The sequence below is a fragment of the Carya illinoinensis genome, chromosome 12, assembly GCF_018687715.1.
Source record: "Carya illinoinensis cultivar Pawnee chromosome 12, C.illinoinensisPawnee_v1, whole genome shotgun sequence".
In the NCBI taxonomy this organism is placed as follows: Eukaryota; Viridiplantae; Streptophyta; class Magnoliopsida; order Fagales; family Juglandaceae; genus Carya; species Carya illinoinensis.
The window spans coordinates 27,303,429-27,319,081 of record NC_056763.1 but is presented as its reverse complement, the minus strand read 5'-3'; the positions used below and the strand labels follow the sequence as shown (position 1 = coordinate 27,319,081).

The 15,653-nt window shown below is 33.7% G+C and overlaps 2 protein-coding genes across 8 annotated transcripts; both read right to left on the bottom strand.

The window, feature by feature from the left end:
- Positions 1–1,496: 1,496 nt before the first annotated feature.
- LOC122290255 (protein STAY-GREEN, chloroplastic-like) lies at positions 1,497–3,456 on the bottom strand. Its single transcript, XM_043097864.1, has 4 exons — positions 2,901–3,456; positions 2,590–2,763; positions 2,003–2,170; positions 1,497–1,911 (listed from the first exon to the last, which is right to left on the bottom strand). Exons 1-4 carry the CDS (start codon positions 3,024–3,026, stop codon positions 1,591–1,593), a joined length of 789 nt encoding a protein of 262 aa, XP_042953798.1. The 5' UTR covers positions 3,027–3,456; the 3' UTR covers positions 1,497–1,590.
- A 212-nt stretch (positions 3,457–3,668) lies between these two features.
- On the bottom strand, positions 3,669–11,020 carry LOC122290256 (agamous-like MADS-box protein AGL19). Of its 7 annotated transcripts, none has more exons than XM_043097871.1 (7): positions 9,956–11,020; positions 5,141–5,222; positions 4,900–4,970; positions 4,686–4,785; positions 4,365–4,406; positions 4,236–4,274; positions 3,669–4,059 (listed from the first exon to the last, which is right to left on the bottom strand). In XM_043097871.1, exons 1-7 carry the CDS (start codon positions 10,135–10,137, stop codon positions 3,940–3,942), a joined length of 636 nt encoding a protein of 211 aa, XP_042953805.1. In that variant the 5' UTR covers positions 10,138–11,020; the 3' UTR covers positions 3,669–3,939. The 7 variants fall into 7 exon arrangements, with proteins under 7 accessions (XP_042953805.1, XP_042953804.1, XP_042953802.1 ...); XM_043097870.1 differs by having other exon boundaries at positions 3,780–4,059; positions 4,236–4,277; positions 9,956–10,998; XM_043097868.1 differs by having other exon boundaries at positions 3,780–4,119; positions 9,956–10,997.
- Between the last annotated feature and the right edge of the window lie 4,633 nt (positions 11,021–15,653).

Genomic DNA, 15,653 nt, shown 5'->3' with positions numbered 1-15,653 from the left:
TTTATCTATTAGAACAGTTCATAGTTGTATTGAAAACAAAAAGAAATACTGAAAACTGCTTGAAATAAAGAAGCACACATGTTAATTAGCATATTCCACAGAAAAAAATGAAAATAAAAGAAAAATATTCTTGTATAGCCTGTTCTCTTTATCAGCATTTTGAGACAATTAGCAAGATTTCATTTTGAGAACAGCATAAAAGCCAATACGAAAAATAGTCACTTCTTTTTTTTCAAAATAAATTGTTTTTTTCTTGTTTTTTTTCAAAACAAATTGGATTAAGAGGCGAAGACCATCTTTTGAAATTCTTTAATTCTTATTCCAACGAACCTCTTCATTTCTTGTCCTTTCACTTTGGCATTTTAATGACAAGATTCACAATATCTTGTCTATTGTTTTTATCATTCTTTCCTCTTCTTTTAAAAAAATTAGTTTTTTTCTTTAGGTACAATGCTTTAGAAGCAATTTTAGATGTTTTCTCTGTTTCCTTTTTGGGTGTTCCATTTAGCTAATCTCACGTAATTTTTTTTGTGTGCCGTTCGATCATAAAATGTGGGAACCCACTGCTAGTTATAAGAAATTTTGTATCTCTTCAAGTTTTTTTTATCAAATTTTAATTATCTAAGTGGGATAATAGTGCAGATTTCAAGCTCTGATTTTTACCAACAATAACAACAGAAAATCAAGTCCAAAAGAAGAGAAAAAAAAATTACTCAAACTGTGGCAGTGAAAGTGAGTGAACCTTGGAGATCTGAAAATCTGAAAAAAAAAATCTGCTTCCACCCCACGTCGACGACAACAGCTCAACTCTAGAATGCGTGATGAATGGCGAACACAACAACCCACGGCTGCGACCACAAATGGGAAAGAATCAAGCTTGCAAAAATGGGTCTAGGTGTTGGGTAACAGTGTAGCGCCAGAGCTTTTGTTCCATTTCCCTCCACTCTTACGTTTTATTTCAATTCGGGCTTTTTTTTTTTTTTTTTTAAATCAGCTGACGTGGAAATGCCATATCAGCCGGTTTCGCACCGGTTTCAAAACTACGGTTGAGTAGTCCTTGCGGCTTCCTAAGGGCAAAACAAAAAGTTCAAACGGAGCGTATTTGGAAGAGACTCACAAAACATTCGTAAGGCTTTATGTAAACCCTCTTTAGAGTCAAGATGGAAAATCGCATCCATCATCAACACAATCTTAGCCATTCTGAAAGCAAACCTAACTGAAACATCTCTCGAGCTGAAAGCACCCAAGTCGATCTTTTAGATTATTGAGTTGAGTTGGACTCAAATAACTCGAGCTGATGCTAGAGCTTGGAGGGAGGCGAGGCGAGGTTGAGTTGTTCAAACATGAGCTCAAGCCAAGTTTAGTTATTTATTGATCTTTGCCCGTGCTCTTTATCAAGCTCGAGCCGAGTCAAATTATTATATGAGTTTTGCTTGTACTCTTTTATTTAATTTTTATTTATTTTTGAATAAATTAAATAATTAAAAAATACCAAATGACAAAAAAAATTATTAAATTTAATGATGTTTCTGCAACTAATATATAAACGTGATATTGAATTATAACATTCAAACATTTTACAGCCCTACCCTACTCATAGCTATTTTCATTTTCACTCTCACTCATTCGTGGTGGTTCTTCTGACCATGTGAGCAAGCTCATCGGTGGAAAGCAACATTCGCAATTTTCTTGGCATGGTTGGGGCAAGCTCTTGTTGCTTCGTGGGGTTGCCTGCATCTTGTCCTTCTGCACGCCACAGGTTGGTGCCTCAGCCTCCTTGATCGGGCCCCAGCATTCCACCTTGTTGAATTCTGAAACGTTTGAGTGGAAGTAAACCCAAATCAAAGACTCCTGTAATTCCGGGTAGTGCTTGAACAAATTACCGTCTCCATGGAAAAAGGCCTCCAGAACCTGTTCATGCAAACCTTGCATTACGACATTGATTTAACAAAATTAGAAGAGATTACTGTTTCATGGTTAAAGGTCTTAACAAGAACTTTACCACAGGGAGTTCCTTGCTGAAAATGAAGTACCTAAGCCTAGCACACAAATCCAAGAGAAAATGACCTCCACTTATATGACAGTGAACATGAAGAGACATCTTTCCCTTCACTTTCTTCCACTCTGCCACCACTTCATCTCTTTGTAATCTGTTGTACCATCCTTGCAACTGAAATTTTAAATCGAAATTTCCCCATTTTTTTAGTTTTTAAGACATTATTGCATGATAAATAAATGTAAAAGAACATGTTAGCAACAATTTCTTAATTCTATTTACTCTCTGTAATCCCCTGCTTTCCTCTGTTTTCTTTTTATTTTTTCCTTCTTGCAGAATTTTGTACTCCTTTCTCAAACTTTGCTTTAAGCAACAGATACACAATTCCCTGCCCATGATCTCCTTCACTCACTCTCATGACTAGATGACCCTGTTTCCTTGCGTTCCTTACCCACCACTACTGACCGACAGTGTGATCCAAACCATAATATTAATAACAATAACACTACAAGATTTATACACAAACGATGAAAAGGGAACGTATAATCTATGCATGCATGCACACCGTGTCAGAGATTAGAGATCAGAATTACTTGAGAGTTATTTATTGTCTGCGAGATGGCCAAAGTGAGCTTAGAAGTTATATCACTATGCGTAAGCGTGTAGGTCCTTGGAAGGTTCCCCGGGTGCATTCTTTCATCCACTCCCAAAAACAGTACCTTCAGCTTCGATGCTTCAAAGATGGCCGGTCCAAACAATCTTGCTACCTGAGCCAATCAAACCCAAAATATTAATGATACAGATTGCCGGACCAAAACTAGTAGAACCCCTACATTTTTCAGTTAAAAAATTCCCAAAAATACCAGAAAAATTAAAACGAAAAAAGAAGGAAAAAGATCATTACAGGAACAATAGACAGGTTCTTCTTCTTGGTTCGCTTTCCATAAGGAAAGAGAGAGATTTGTTGCTCAAAGAGAGAAGGCTGCTTTAGCTTTGATGAGAGAGGAGGAAGGGCAGTCAAAGCACCCATCTTTCCCTACTGAGTATGAGACCGGCTTAGACCAGTCTATGTAGCAGTTCCAGTCCTTGAGGACACCCAAATCCTGACAGTACTAATTATCTCTACGAACTCTGAACTATATATCAGTCCCAAGGCTTTTCCTTTTGGGTTGTTCTGCTTTACGAATCTTTTGCTTTGGGTTCATGCTTTGCTTGTTAGATCAGCGTCTTAAAACCCGGAAGATTTTGGTCCCTTCCAGGAAAAGTGAGGATTTTTACATGCCCCTCCCCTCAGGCTTCTCACTTTGCTGTACTTTCATTTTCATTATTGCTATTATTATTATGAGCCCATCACCTTGTCTTCCTTAAGCTGCAGTGCACGTTGAAAACATATTATTATGAGCCTGTCACTTTACTTGTACGATATTTCTTTGTGATGCAGCAATTTTACACCAAATATCACACTTAATTTTTTATTTTATTTTTACTAAATTAAAGAAATTCTTCTCTACATTATCTATATGTGGCTTAGAAATATAGCACCTTTTTCTTTAAAATTGAAAGAAGACCGACGCCTTATCGTTAGGTTGATAGGGTGACCGAAGAGGACGATAATAAATGATGTATTATTTTAGCTAGCTGCTCCATTTTTAATTCAAGAATATGGACACAATTAGTAAAATAGTACCCCTATAACCTGTTTGTGGTGGGGATCCGAAAGAGATACATATACAGTTTTGGTCATTTCATACGTACATGCATGCATACAGTACTCTTGCACAACTAAACAAGCAACACGACTTAATTAATATTATTATTAATTATATGGTTAAACTCCTTTCGTCCGACGTTTATTATAATCACAGATACGCCTTTAATTAATGTTGTATCTCTCTATATATATATATATATGGGTAGTGACCACTTTTTTTTTTTTTAATTAATTATCTTTTGGGTGGTCCTATGAACAATTCTGTTTCCACGTCCAAACCCCTTGCGTGGAGAACGTCTTGCTGTTTCCTTGACTGGTGGTTTGGGTCATGTACTCTTGGCTGCATCCCACACTGCATACCATCATTGATAATGTTAGATTTCGGAATTTGTACTCTTGGCTGCATCCCACACTGCATATCATAATTGATAATGTTAGATTTCGGAATTTGTCTGTGAGTATTGGTGCAAGAACTGCATGCATGCAGCCAGAGAGATGCCCCATAATAGGAGGAAAAAAAATAATCACCTTCTGACGTAACTTTGCATTCTCTTCCCGTCCGCATCTCTCCTTTGGATCATCGATAAAAGGAAATTACACATATTAGTGGCAAATTACGCATACAAAACACAAACACTAGTAATTTCATGCCTTTACCTCTTTCCTGAGCTGCTCCACCTGCTCCCTAAATAATTGATTCTGAGTACACATGAGGCAAGATATCAAGTGCGTTACACTCTTAGTATTTAATTAAAATTAATGGCCTAGGCACAACACTTATTGCCAACCTAATACCATTTATTGCATGGTGTGGCATATATAGATCTAGCATAAAAAATGTATTTATGGTTTTATTTCTTTTATTATTATTATTTTTTTTGATAACTTAAATGAGTTTCATAATAAAAATAGGCTCATAAGTAGCAAAATTCATAAATATTGTTCATGATATTTTTAGAATTGGATTTACGTACGTACCTTTCTTGCACTAATTTTACAAAGGCTTCTCATCAACTGGTTCTCTAACTCTTGCAGCTCGTCAACTGAACATGATTCTAAACCTTCTCCCACGAGTCTTCTACATTAACATTCAAATGATTTCAACGAATTGTAAGCAGATTGTAGTACTACAAGCTGGACCTAATTACTTATAATTTATTGCTAATTCTCAAACTAATTAGCCTCGAATTACCGTTTGGATACTTCAATAATCTCGAGTTTCTTTGCCAAGCTAACGCTGTCGTCTTCCTTGATCAAATGCTGCTATGCATGTACAACCAAAGACTAGATCAATTTAATAACCTAATTGTAAATCATCATCTGCACATGAAATTGCAATTCAAGAGGAAAAATGCCACCCTTCATGTATATATAGGATTTATATATTGCGTTGAAAGAAAAATGATACTCCCATAGTTATGGAATGCCCAAACCTGCAAATTTTCTTGAGATTTGCCGGTGAGTCCTAGTTCGTCCTTGGTTCTTTTCTGATACCGCTCTATTGTCTTGCTTACACTGAAGCACATTCAGTTCACGAGAAGATTACAATGCATAAGAAAGAATAGAAAGAAAAAAAAAATGCATTTGAAGACCTTTCATCAGTACACATGATACGTACACTTCATATTGGCTACCTTGAAACAAGCTACGAGGGAATGACAATCAAGTCCAGTGGTTATATATTAGCTAAAAAAACTTCTTATTCTATGACTTAGACCCCATTTGGTTAATGAAATTATTTCATCTCATCTTATCATTATAATTTTTTTCAAATTCATACACAAAATATAATAAACAATTCAACTTTTTCAAATTTCAAAATAATAATAATATTAAAAAAATAATATTCTAACAATATTTTATTTAACTGATCTCATTTTAACTCACTATATAAACAGCACCTTAATCTCATAAACATTGCATCTATCGTGTCGTATTTCTAATCATCATGTACACCATCAACAAGGGAATCATGAGTACTTTTGACTTATTCTTAACTGCCAAGTATCTAATCATGACATGGTCGACTCTTCATTTGACAATTAACTAAGATTCTTACTAATTAAGCCTCTCTATCATAGAAATGACAGTCATTGTCTTCAACAATAATTCAGTGTAATTTCATGATAACTGAGGCGAATGACTGATATATAACTAACTACGGGTCATGAGCATGGTTAAAAGGGTGATTCATGCTCAAATTAGTATTGTGGCGATTTAAAATTTAAGAACCGGTGTTGTATAGCTGGTCTTAAGAACCATCCGTTTTCAACTTTATATTGACGTGATTTGATATAGTATATATATTAGACTTAAATTATAAAGTAAATCAACGTATCATATGAAACCATGTCAGTTTGTAAAGTTACTTTTATAGAATTTTTTTGTGACTGTAACGCTTTATTTAGTTAAGCAAGTTTGAAATGAGATCAAATATTTAAACATGAAGATTAATTAGCAAGATTAATTCACGGCCATGCACTAGGGATCGATTAAGTCAAAACAACTACATGAACGGTAATTAGAATAGAAAGCTATACTTCTTAATAAAGAATCAAGATACAATCAAAGCAATCGATCATGAACTTTGCATGAATGTTTGATATTTAAGAACGGAGACCCAAAAAGGAAGCAAATTAATTGAGGAAATATGTAGACAATAAACCATAACAACTTCTCATGAACAAGCAGTACTACTACTACATTATTTGCAGGCTCGATCAAGAATGAAAGTGCCTATATACATATTTCCCAATCACGATACAAGAAGTGATTAAAACCACTCTGATCGATAGCCAAAAACATTAAAATATGATAATTTCACACCAATAGGAGTGATTTTTTGTGATATAAGACCGGGTCAAAGAACATTATATGATAGGTCTGTTTTTGGGTGAATTGACGAAATTAATTATGGTTGAGAAAATAAAAGAAGAGAAGGCAGAGATAACTATATAATAGATCAAATTGTCCTCAGATTAATCAAGAAGTCCAATAATGGCAATTAATGTTTATCGAAATTTATTTCGAGTCTCCAAGTTTAACAACACTCAAATATACATAGAATAACTCTATTCAAAGGCTATTACACATATGCACTTACACATCGTAGTGACATAATTTGATTTAAAAGATAAATTTTAAAATTTAAATCTTACAAATAAAATTATATTATGTAAATAATAAGTAATGTACATACTTTTGAATAGCATTTCTCATATATATATACACACACGTTACTTTAATAAAATCTCTAGCAAATTAGTTGGTGATACCCACAACCAACTCCTACCACACTCATAAACGAAGTCTAGTTGGACCCGATTGACCACTAACATATATAATTCACCAACTTGCCATGTGCAAGTACGACTCCATAACCAAAGGACCATAAGATAGCAAAAGTGATACCTAAAGCTAGCACCTATCACATTTAAATACAACTCTTGATCAAGACTAGCTGCAAAAGTGATGCCTACGGCTAACACCTATCTCACTCAACTAAGACATCTAGTATGACCATCAGAGACCCAACAAAACACAGCCCAAACACAAAACCCCTTCAAGTCAATTTGGAAGTTGAAAATACACGAGAGACACAAATTACTAATATGGAAGCTGCAATTGAACATTCTCCCGATAAAGACAAGAGTGAATGAAGTTATCTCAGGATCATTTTCAGATGAATGTCCACTATGCAATCAAGGGGAGGAATCATCACTCAATCTCTTTGTCAAATACCCTATTGTGAGGATATTATGGAGTCAAAGCTCATGACCCCTAAATCTTGAAAATTTGTCGATTCACTCAATCACAGATTGGATTAAAATGATTATCCAACCAAAGGAATAATTAGGCCTTCACAACACAGAGATTCACCATTTTCAACTCTTTGTAGTCATAACTTTAGACTTCATCTGGAAGTAACAAAATGACATTGTGAATAATCAACTCATTTTCTCAATGGAGGCAGCCAAAACTCAACTAAGCTGAATATACCTCAACTATCAAGAAGCTTGGAATGGAAAGCAAAAAAAGGAGTTTGAAAAATGGCAAACACCACTCAAAAACTTTCTAAGCTACTCTTTTGATGCTGCAGTCAGAGATAATTTTTCTACTATTTCTATAGTATGCAGGGATCACTCTGGTAAAGTCTTAAAAATATAGATAAAAAAAATCACTTCAAAGAATCCTCTTGTGGCAAAAGCAATGACAACTCTCCTTGCTCCAAAAATGGCTGAAGCATGCCCCACCCCCATGTAATCTTTGAAGGAGACTCCCAACAAGTAATCTCAGCAATAGAATACTCATCTTCTTATCCAAATTGGCAAATCAATCCTATCATAAGTGACATCCAACACTTACTCGCTCTTCATGAACATTGGGATTTAGCCAAAATACATCTAACTGCAAATTGATGTGTGCACACTGTAGCGCAATGGATAGCAACCAATCTTGTTTTTAGAAGCATACCTATAAATAGTTATTTTCGTTACTTTCTATTTGATCCCCCTTGAACTTTGTACTTTCTTATATATATAATATATCAAGCTTGATTTAAAATTAAAAACAAAAAAAAAAAAACAAAAACAAAAACAAAAAAAAAAAAAACTTCTAGTTTGACCGATTGGCCACCAACATAAATAACGTACGTCCGACTACGTTTCCATGCAAGACTCTGTAGTTTCCGTGCAAGATCGATCGTAACATCATGGTGCCGTATATACGTGAGCTTGCTCATTTTCTAGATATTTATTGATTTTTAGTGGAGCAAATTGCATTAGTTTCCCATTAAATTGCAAATCGATCTAGATCTTCTCTCTTTATGATCAATAGTGCATTTCAACGACAAAAGAAGCATGAAATAGTAGTTTGAGATACGAATAGTAAGAAGTTAATTCATGTTAGCCTGTTTGGCCATCAAACCCATATCAACCTATCTCAAACCAATCAACTCACTATTTTTTCAACTTTTCATAAACATATATCAATCTATTTTATACATTCAAATACATATCTCAAGTTCTCAACTTGCTTCTTATATATATTTAAATACATATCAATGAGACTCACAAAATACTACTATTTACATATTAATTTGGATCATCAAAGATCACTTCAGCAACCAAACACATCCTTAACAATCTCTTAATAATAATTTAATGATTTCGTACACATCTCGAGGTTTGAAAGAAATTAATGGTAGAGGAATCGTTCTGTACAGAAGCTTAATTCTCTGAGTTTTGGTTATGTCTATGCGAAATGAAGCAGATTATTAATTGCCAACATTAATTCAAACTAGAACATTGAACACCAACAGAAGATTAACTTAAACATATACGTAGAATGTCGCAGAAAGTGGTCGAATACTTATCAAAGATGATGAATTTAAATGTATAGAAGGGATGACTACATGTTAATTAATCACTATACATGATAGTGAAAACAGGGAATAGAACATCTTTTTCAGAAGTCAGAAGTTGTATTCCCACTTCAGAAAAAAGAACCATTTCCCTGTTACGTCATAATTTAATTAAAAATGATATGTATAGTTATTTTTAAGTAATTTTTTATGTACTTTATTAATGTGATTGGTTACGTATTTCTTTTAATATAAAATAATTATTTTAATTAATCACATTAATAAAATAAGTAAAAAATATATAAAAATTACTGTATATATCATAAATCTAACTTAATACAGACAAGGAAGTGTTTTATTTTGTGGATAATTAGGTACAAGGGTAGTGTTTACATTGTTCAACGGAAGATTTCATGAATCGTCGGAAAATAAAGGACTCTTGAAGGGTTACCAAAACGAAAATGATTATCAAAACGTAGCTATTTTTAACAGAGCCGTAGCTCTCTCATCAAGTAATAATAATAAATAATTATCGTTTCCAGGTGCGTCAGTACATGAAGATCTCTGAAGAAAGATCATGAAATATCCTCGGACCATGGAATGAGTTAGCGAAAATTTCTGTTTGAAAGATCATTAAACAGCTAAACCATTGCAGTGAACAAAAACAGCAGACAGTAGTGTACTAGCTATCTTACTCCAAAAATAAAAATAAAAAGAAAGATTACAAACACATAAGACACGTTTGATATGTAGAGAGCCTGTGGCTCACTGGCTCATCAATGGCTCAAGATGATGAACTTCTAGATCCATGGGTTTAGAACGTTAATGATGAAGATGAACGGAAATAAAATAGGGTTGTTCTTGCAAATAATAATGTTTAACATACCCGGAGCTTGAAAACTCGTAGAGCTTTTCACTTTGAGAGAAAACTATCAGTGCAACTTCGGCATCGCATAGAACAGATAGCTCAAAGGCCTTCTTAAGCAGCCCATTTCTTCGCTTTGAAAAGGTTACTTGCCTGCTTGCTGCATTTTCTATGCGCTTCATCTGAGTTTTCCCCCTCACCATTTCCGGCACCTCCAGGCCAAGAATTAAATAGGAAAAGAGGAATTCCGATTTCCGGGATAACCCCAGAAAAGAAAAGGTTGTAGGTTGTATGGAAAACTGAACTGAAACTAATAGACAGTGGATCTAAAATCAAAGATTACAAGCTACTATGTAAGACCCAGATACGGTTTCCAAAAATAGAATAGGGTTGAGGAAATCTAGGCAAGAATAGTAGTAAAAAAAAGAAAGAACAATAATAACATCCCTGTAAGATCTCAAGGAGCCAAGAAGGAGGACAAAATCTCAGAAACCCTAGGTCGAAAAATTTCAGAGAAAAATAACCCACGAGACTGACTGACTGATTTGATTACTATAACTGTCTTTCATTTTGAACTAGAAATTAACCTGCTAGAACCCTAGAATACTTATAAATAATTAAAGAAAGATCGACTAGAAAAATGAAAGAACCTGATCTCTTTCTTTTTATGGCAAAACACAAGGGAAGAAAAAAATAGAAACCTCCCAAAAAGAGAACAGAAATGCTATTGCTCCCGAGAGTTGGGTCCCGTCCCGACAATTTTTTATTTTTTTTACTTAACTATTAAAGGAAGTGTTTTAAAGTAATATTGTGAATTTTTCTTTTAAATATTTACGTATTTAAAAGAAATGAATGAAAAATTTTAAAAATAATTTCTGTTCTTTCTCGGGACGAGCTCAAAAACAGGGATATATGTCAAAACCTGTAAAAACTTTCTTTCGGAGGCATGAAAATCGTGGTGCCTTTCCCGTATGTTGGCGCAACGCAACGTGGACAGAGAACGTCCACTTCTCCATCCGGTGAACGTTCCAGAGGAAGAGAGGCTTCGGAGGTGAACGAAAGTGAGCATTCCTGTCGGTTGCCAGTTACTACCGGACAAATTGGGACCCCGAAGTTGCAGGGATGTTTGGATGGAGCACTTGCTTTTGAGCGTGTGGCATCCGCAAAACGTTCCTCGTGGATAAAAAGAAGTGGTTTATCCGTACAAGATCGTGGTAGCCTCCGTACAAGGAGATATAGCAATAAACCAATCACGAGTTGCCAACTCATTATATGTCGGTATCGTCACGTGGCTACCACTCCAATCAATACCATGAAAAGTCCTGTAAAACTTTTTTTAAAGAGATAAAATTATTTTAAAAATAATTTAAAGATCTATCAACAGATGAAATTATTATCATATGTATAAATTTTTAATTTTATTTTTTTAAATCAAATTATATTACATAAATATGAAAATAAATATATGATTCACATCAATTTATAAATAAAATTTTTCATATTAAAATAATCACAATAGTGGATCTGCCATCTCTTCAAAATTCTAATTAATTGGTGGCAAGCCCTCCATTGAACTTTGGATGGGAGAGGAAAATTCCTCTTCACCGTTGAGAGTGCTGGGGCCACTTGGAGACTAGTGCTAGTCATTCCACTACTTAGTGCTTAGACTAAATTCTGTCTGAATCTTCTCACACCTAAGCAGCTGTAAACATGATTTATAAAATGCTTTTCCTGATATGGTTAAAAAGAGTGTCTGCTAGCTATTATATAAAGACACTTGTGAGGTGGGTCTGGCTCTTGCAATGTCTAAAGACCATCTTGACTATTTGGAATTGGATTGATCATCACTCGATGTGGAAGATGAGCATCCCTGTTTAGATAAAAGACAACTTTTTATCCTTTTAAAGGATAAAAGATCTGATGAAGATTGGAGAATGGCCACCAGCTCAACATGGCAAACAGTAGGACCAAGAGTAGTTTCGGTAGTACTGGTGACTCATTGAGTTCTGACCACATTTTGGACACCAGATAATGGTCCCCATTACTTTTTTTTTTTTTTTCTAAGCAGTAAATATTTTATAAATAAATTACGAGACTACAATAATATAAGATTTTGTGAGATGAGTCTCCAATAATTTTTTCAAAATAAACAAAAGCAGCAAGAAAATAAAAATAAAAACGAGTTATTTCGCCAAAAAGTTGCCTCCAACCTAATCCCACACGGGGATGTCGTTTTAAAGCGGTTTTAATAGAGTTTGAGAAATAGACTATAAACTTACAACTAGAAGTCGTAGTTGAGAGTGGTGCGCTGCATTTCGCTGATCTGGTCTAACTGTAGAAGACTATCACGATCACATTGTCTTGATCATAGGTTAGGAAAAACGCTAACATAGGATAGTAACTTGAGTCTACGCCGAGTTGCTGGCGAGACAACACCGTCAATGGCAGCGCGTGTAGAACACATGCCACCTTAGGAGGAGAGCGAACAAGCTTATCCGAAATATCAATGGCCAGTGAAGTCAAAGGGACTGCGCGTGGCCTTATAAGCCACTCCAGGACACGGCTGTGGGTATTAAACGAGCACAGCAGTGGTCGTGCGTGTATCAAACATGTCATACAAAATCACAGTTTTCTGCTGCGAGCATGAAGATCGGCGGCTGTAGAGGCGGCACGTGTGTGAAAGAGGATGCTAGGAAGCAGCAGATTGGCGAGAGATGGTGCTACGGAGTGGAAACAAAACGATAAATTACGAGAAAACAAAAGGGACAAACGGAAAACTATATGAACAGAGCCACTAGGGCTAGCTAGGAGAGGAGTTGGTCAGAGCAATGTGTTGAATACCGTACCGGTCAAAGCACTGGAACGAAATATTTCGATACCGATGCCATTTCGTGTACCGTTTCAGGATAGTCGATATATAAATAAATTATATATATATTAATTATATTCTAAAATAATAATCTATACATGAATAAATTATACATAAATACACATATATATAAATTATAAATAGTTTAGTCTGAATTGAGAGTCAAAAAATGAGCTTGTAGTTTGAATAAATGAAAAAAAAAATAAGGGCCGAAATACTAGTCAGTACAGGTATGATTGATATTTAGACCAGTACAAAATAGATATAATTTCTGTACCAAACCAGTGGCCAATATGGCATGTACCAGCTGGTACGGTACGAAATTAAAAACAGTGGGTTAGAGCCAAAGCTCCAAACCCCTTCCGCCCAGTAATGGGTAGAAAATCCTACCAACTATGGAGAGGCAATGGTACAGAGAGAAAAAAATGGTCTGCAACGGACGAGTTTTTATTAAAAAATCATAACTTCCAATACTTTTTTATTTATTTTGTAGTAATGTTAAGTATAATTTTAAGTAAGTTTTGCACACTTGAATATACTATTAAAAAAGTTTTTTTTTTTTTTTTTTTTTTATATGAGTCTCAATTTTTTAAAAGGGATTGTGAAATGCTTACTAATCCTAAAACATAATCCATTTAACTTAAAATGCTCTCTCTTTCCATCTAACCCACGGCATGAACGTACTCTCGCATTAGATAAATGCTATAACCATATAAAAATAATTTTATAAATTAATATGATTTCATATAATTTTTTGATTTATTTTATAATAAAAATAACTATACACGTATTATATAGTTATTGATAAATCAAATTAAGTTAAGTTTAGATAGTGAGGTGATTTTAGATATTTTGTAAATAATAAAATAAATAAATATTAAAATATTAAATAATAATAATAAATAGTGAAATATTAGTCAAATAAAATTTAAATCTCATTAATTTATGAAATTATTTTTATATAATTTATTTATAATTAGAGTATTTCTAATCTTAAGGTGAGACCAGGGTCCCTCGAACATAATAATAAAAGGATAAAAAGAAAAAGTAAAAGCAAAAGGTGTAAAGTAAAGCTAGGGATTATTGCCGGATAGAGGGGTGGGGACCAGATATTGTGAAAGTATAAGAGCTTAATTACGTTGGACCTTTCAGCCAAAATGGCTTTGAGCCTGACTACCCTAATGTCTACTCTTTATGGGAAATTGGGAATGGTTGAATACTTGAATATTCCCACAGGTCCTGGGCATCCATTTCTCAAGTGAATATTCTTTACCTAATGTCCAGCCCATGGATGGAAGTATAGAATATATCGCCATGTTGTCCATGGATGGACGGATTAAATTGAAAAAATCTCTTAAATTTGGACTAAAATTTGGATTTCTTGAAGTTGGATATTAAAATAGAAAAGAGGTTGCGCATAAATTAAACTCTACAATATTTATAATTATCATAATGAATTATTTAGACAACATTAAATGTTCAATAAATATTATTGAGATCATTTCATATGTTTATTTCACTCGTTTTCAATTTTAACCTTTATTAATCTAAAATTTGATCAAGAATTTTCGAATATTTCTATATTGACATTTGGCTATTAAAACGGAGGAAATGCAAGATTAGAGAAATGGGAACACGTCCTACCCGTGATGCCCCGATCCCATACACCTTTCGTGAATAACTCTTGGAGATGTTCTAACAATGGGCGTTCTTTGGGAATGACCAATTATACTAATTATTATAAAAAAAAATTTGTAAAATTATTTTTATGTATTTTTTATACACTCCACTCATATGATTTGTTGAGTCAATTTTTTAAATATAAAATAACTGTTTTAACAAATCACTTTAATAGAATATATAAGAAGTATGTAAAAATTATTGTATATAACAAAACACTAATTATTAATATGTTCATATTTTGTAATCATAAAAGTATTCATTTTTATGTCTCGTGTGTTTATTTAATATCATTCAATAAATATATATTAGACAACGAGTAATGTTACTCTACCTCTTAATTTATATCACTCTTTTTATCTATTGATGTGACATTGTGATGTAGTTCCACGAGATCCACCAACAGATCTCGAAATCTATTGATAAAGGAGAGAGAGAGACAAAGAGAAAGACTCATCGATCGGTTCGGCGATTTTCTACAGGGTCGAATCGAGACCGAGTAGATTGAAATCGATTTTAATAATTTTCTACCGCCGATTGACTTGTTCTTCTCTGGTGGCTACCAATTCAGATAGTCGGTTTCCGTTAGTTGAGGTCGGTTTGACGGTTTTCTGTACACCCCTAGCGATAATAACAATTAAAAGCATTTGGATAAGAAAAATACTAAAGTCACAGGTAACAGGTACCGATTATTATTTTTTATTTAATGATCAATAAATTATTTATTTAATGATGTGATTTTTTTAATACTTAAGGGGACTACAAAAATGCATGAAAAATAAAAGATAAAAAAAATGAAAAGAAATTATACTTATTAAGATCCATTGTTGGGATCTAGAATCAAGAGCTGTAGCACTGTCGCTTTTGACATGTACAATGCTAGAGTGCACATCTAAATATATACATTAGTACAAATGAGTTTTTTTAAAATATTTTTGTAAACATTATTAATCATTACAAAAACAAAATAAAAATAGAAATTTAATAATAGTAATTTATTTAACCATTAAAAAAATAAAAAATAAAAAGTTATGAGTGAGCATTGTAGGCATGAGTAATGTTATATACAGTCATGTAGTGCATAAGTACCGTGCAGTCACTTTAAAACAAAGTGGAGTCCATTATTAATAAATTAATTAATTTTCATATGAGTCTCATATTTATTCTTTT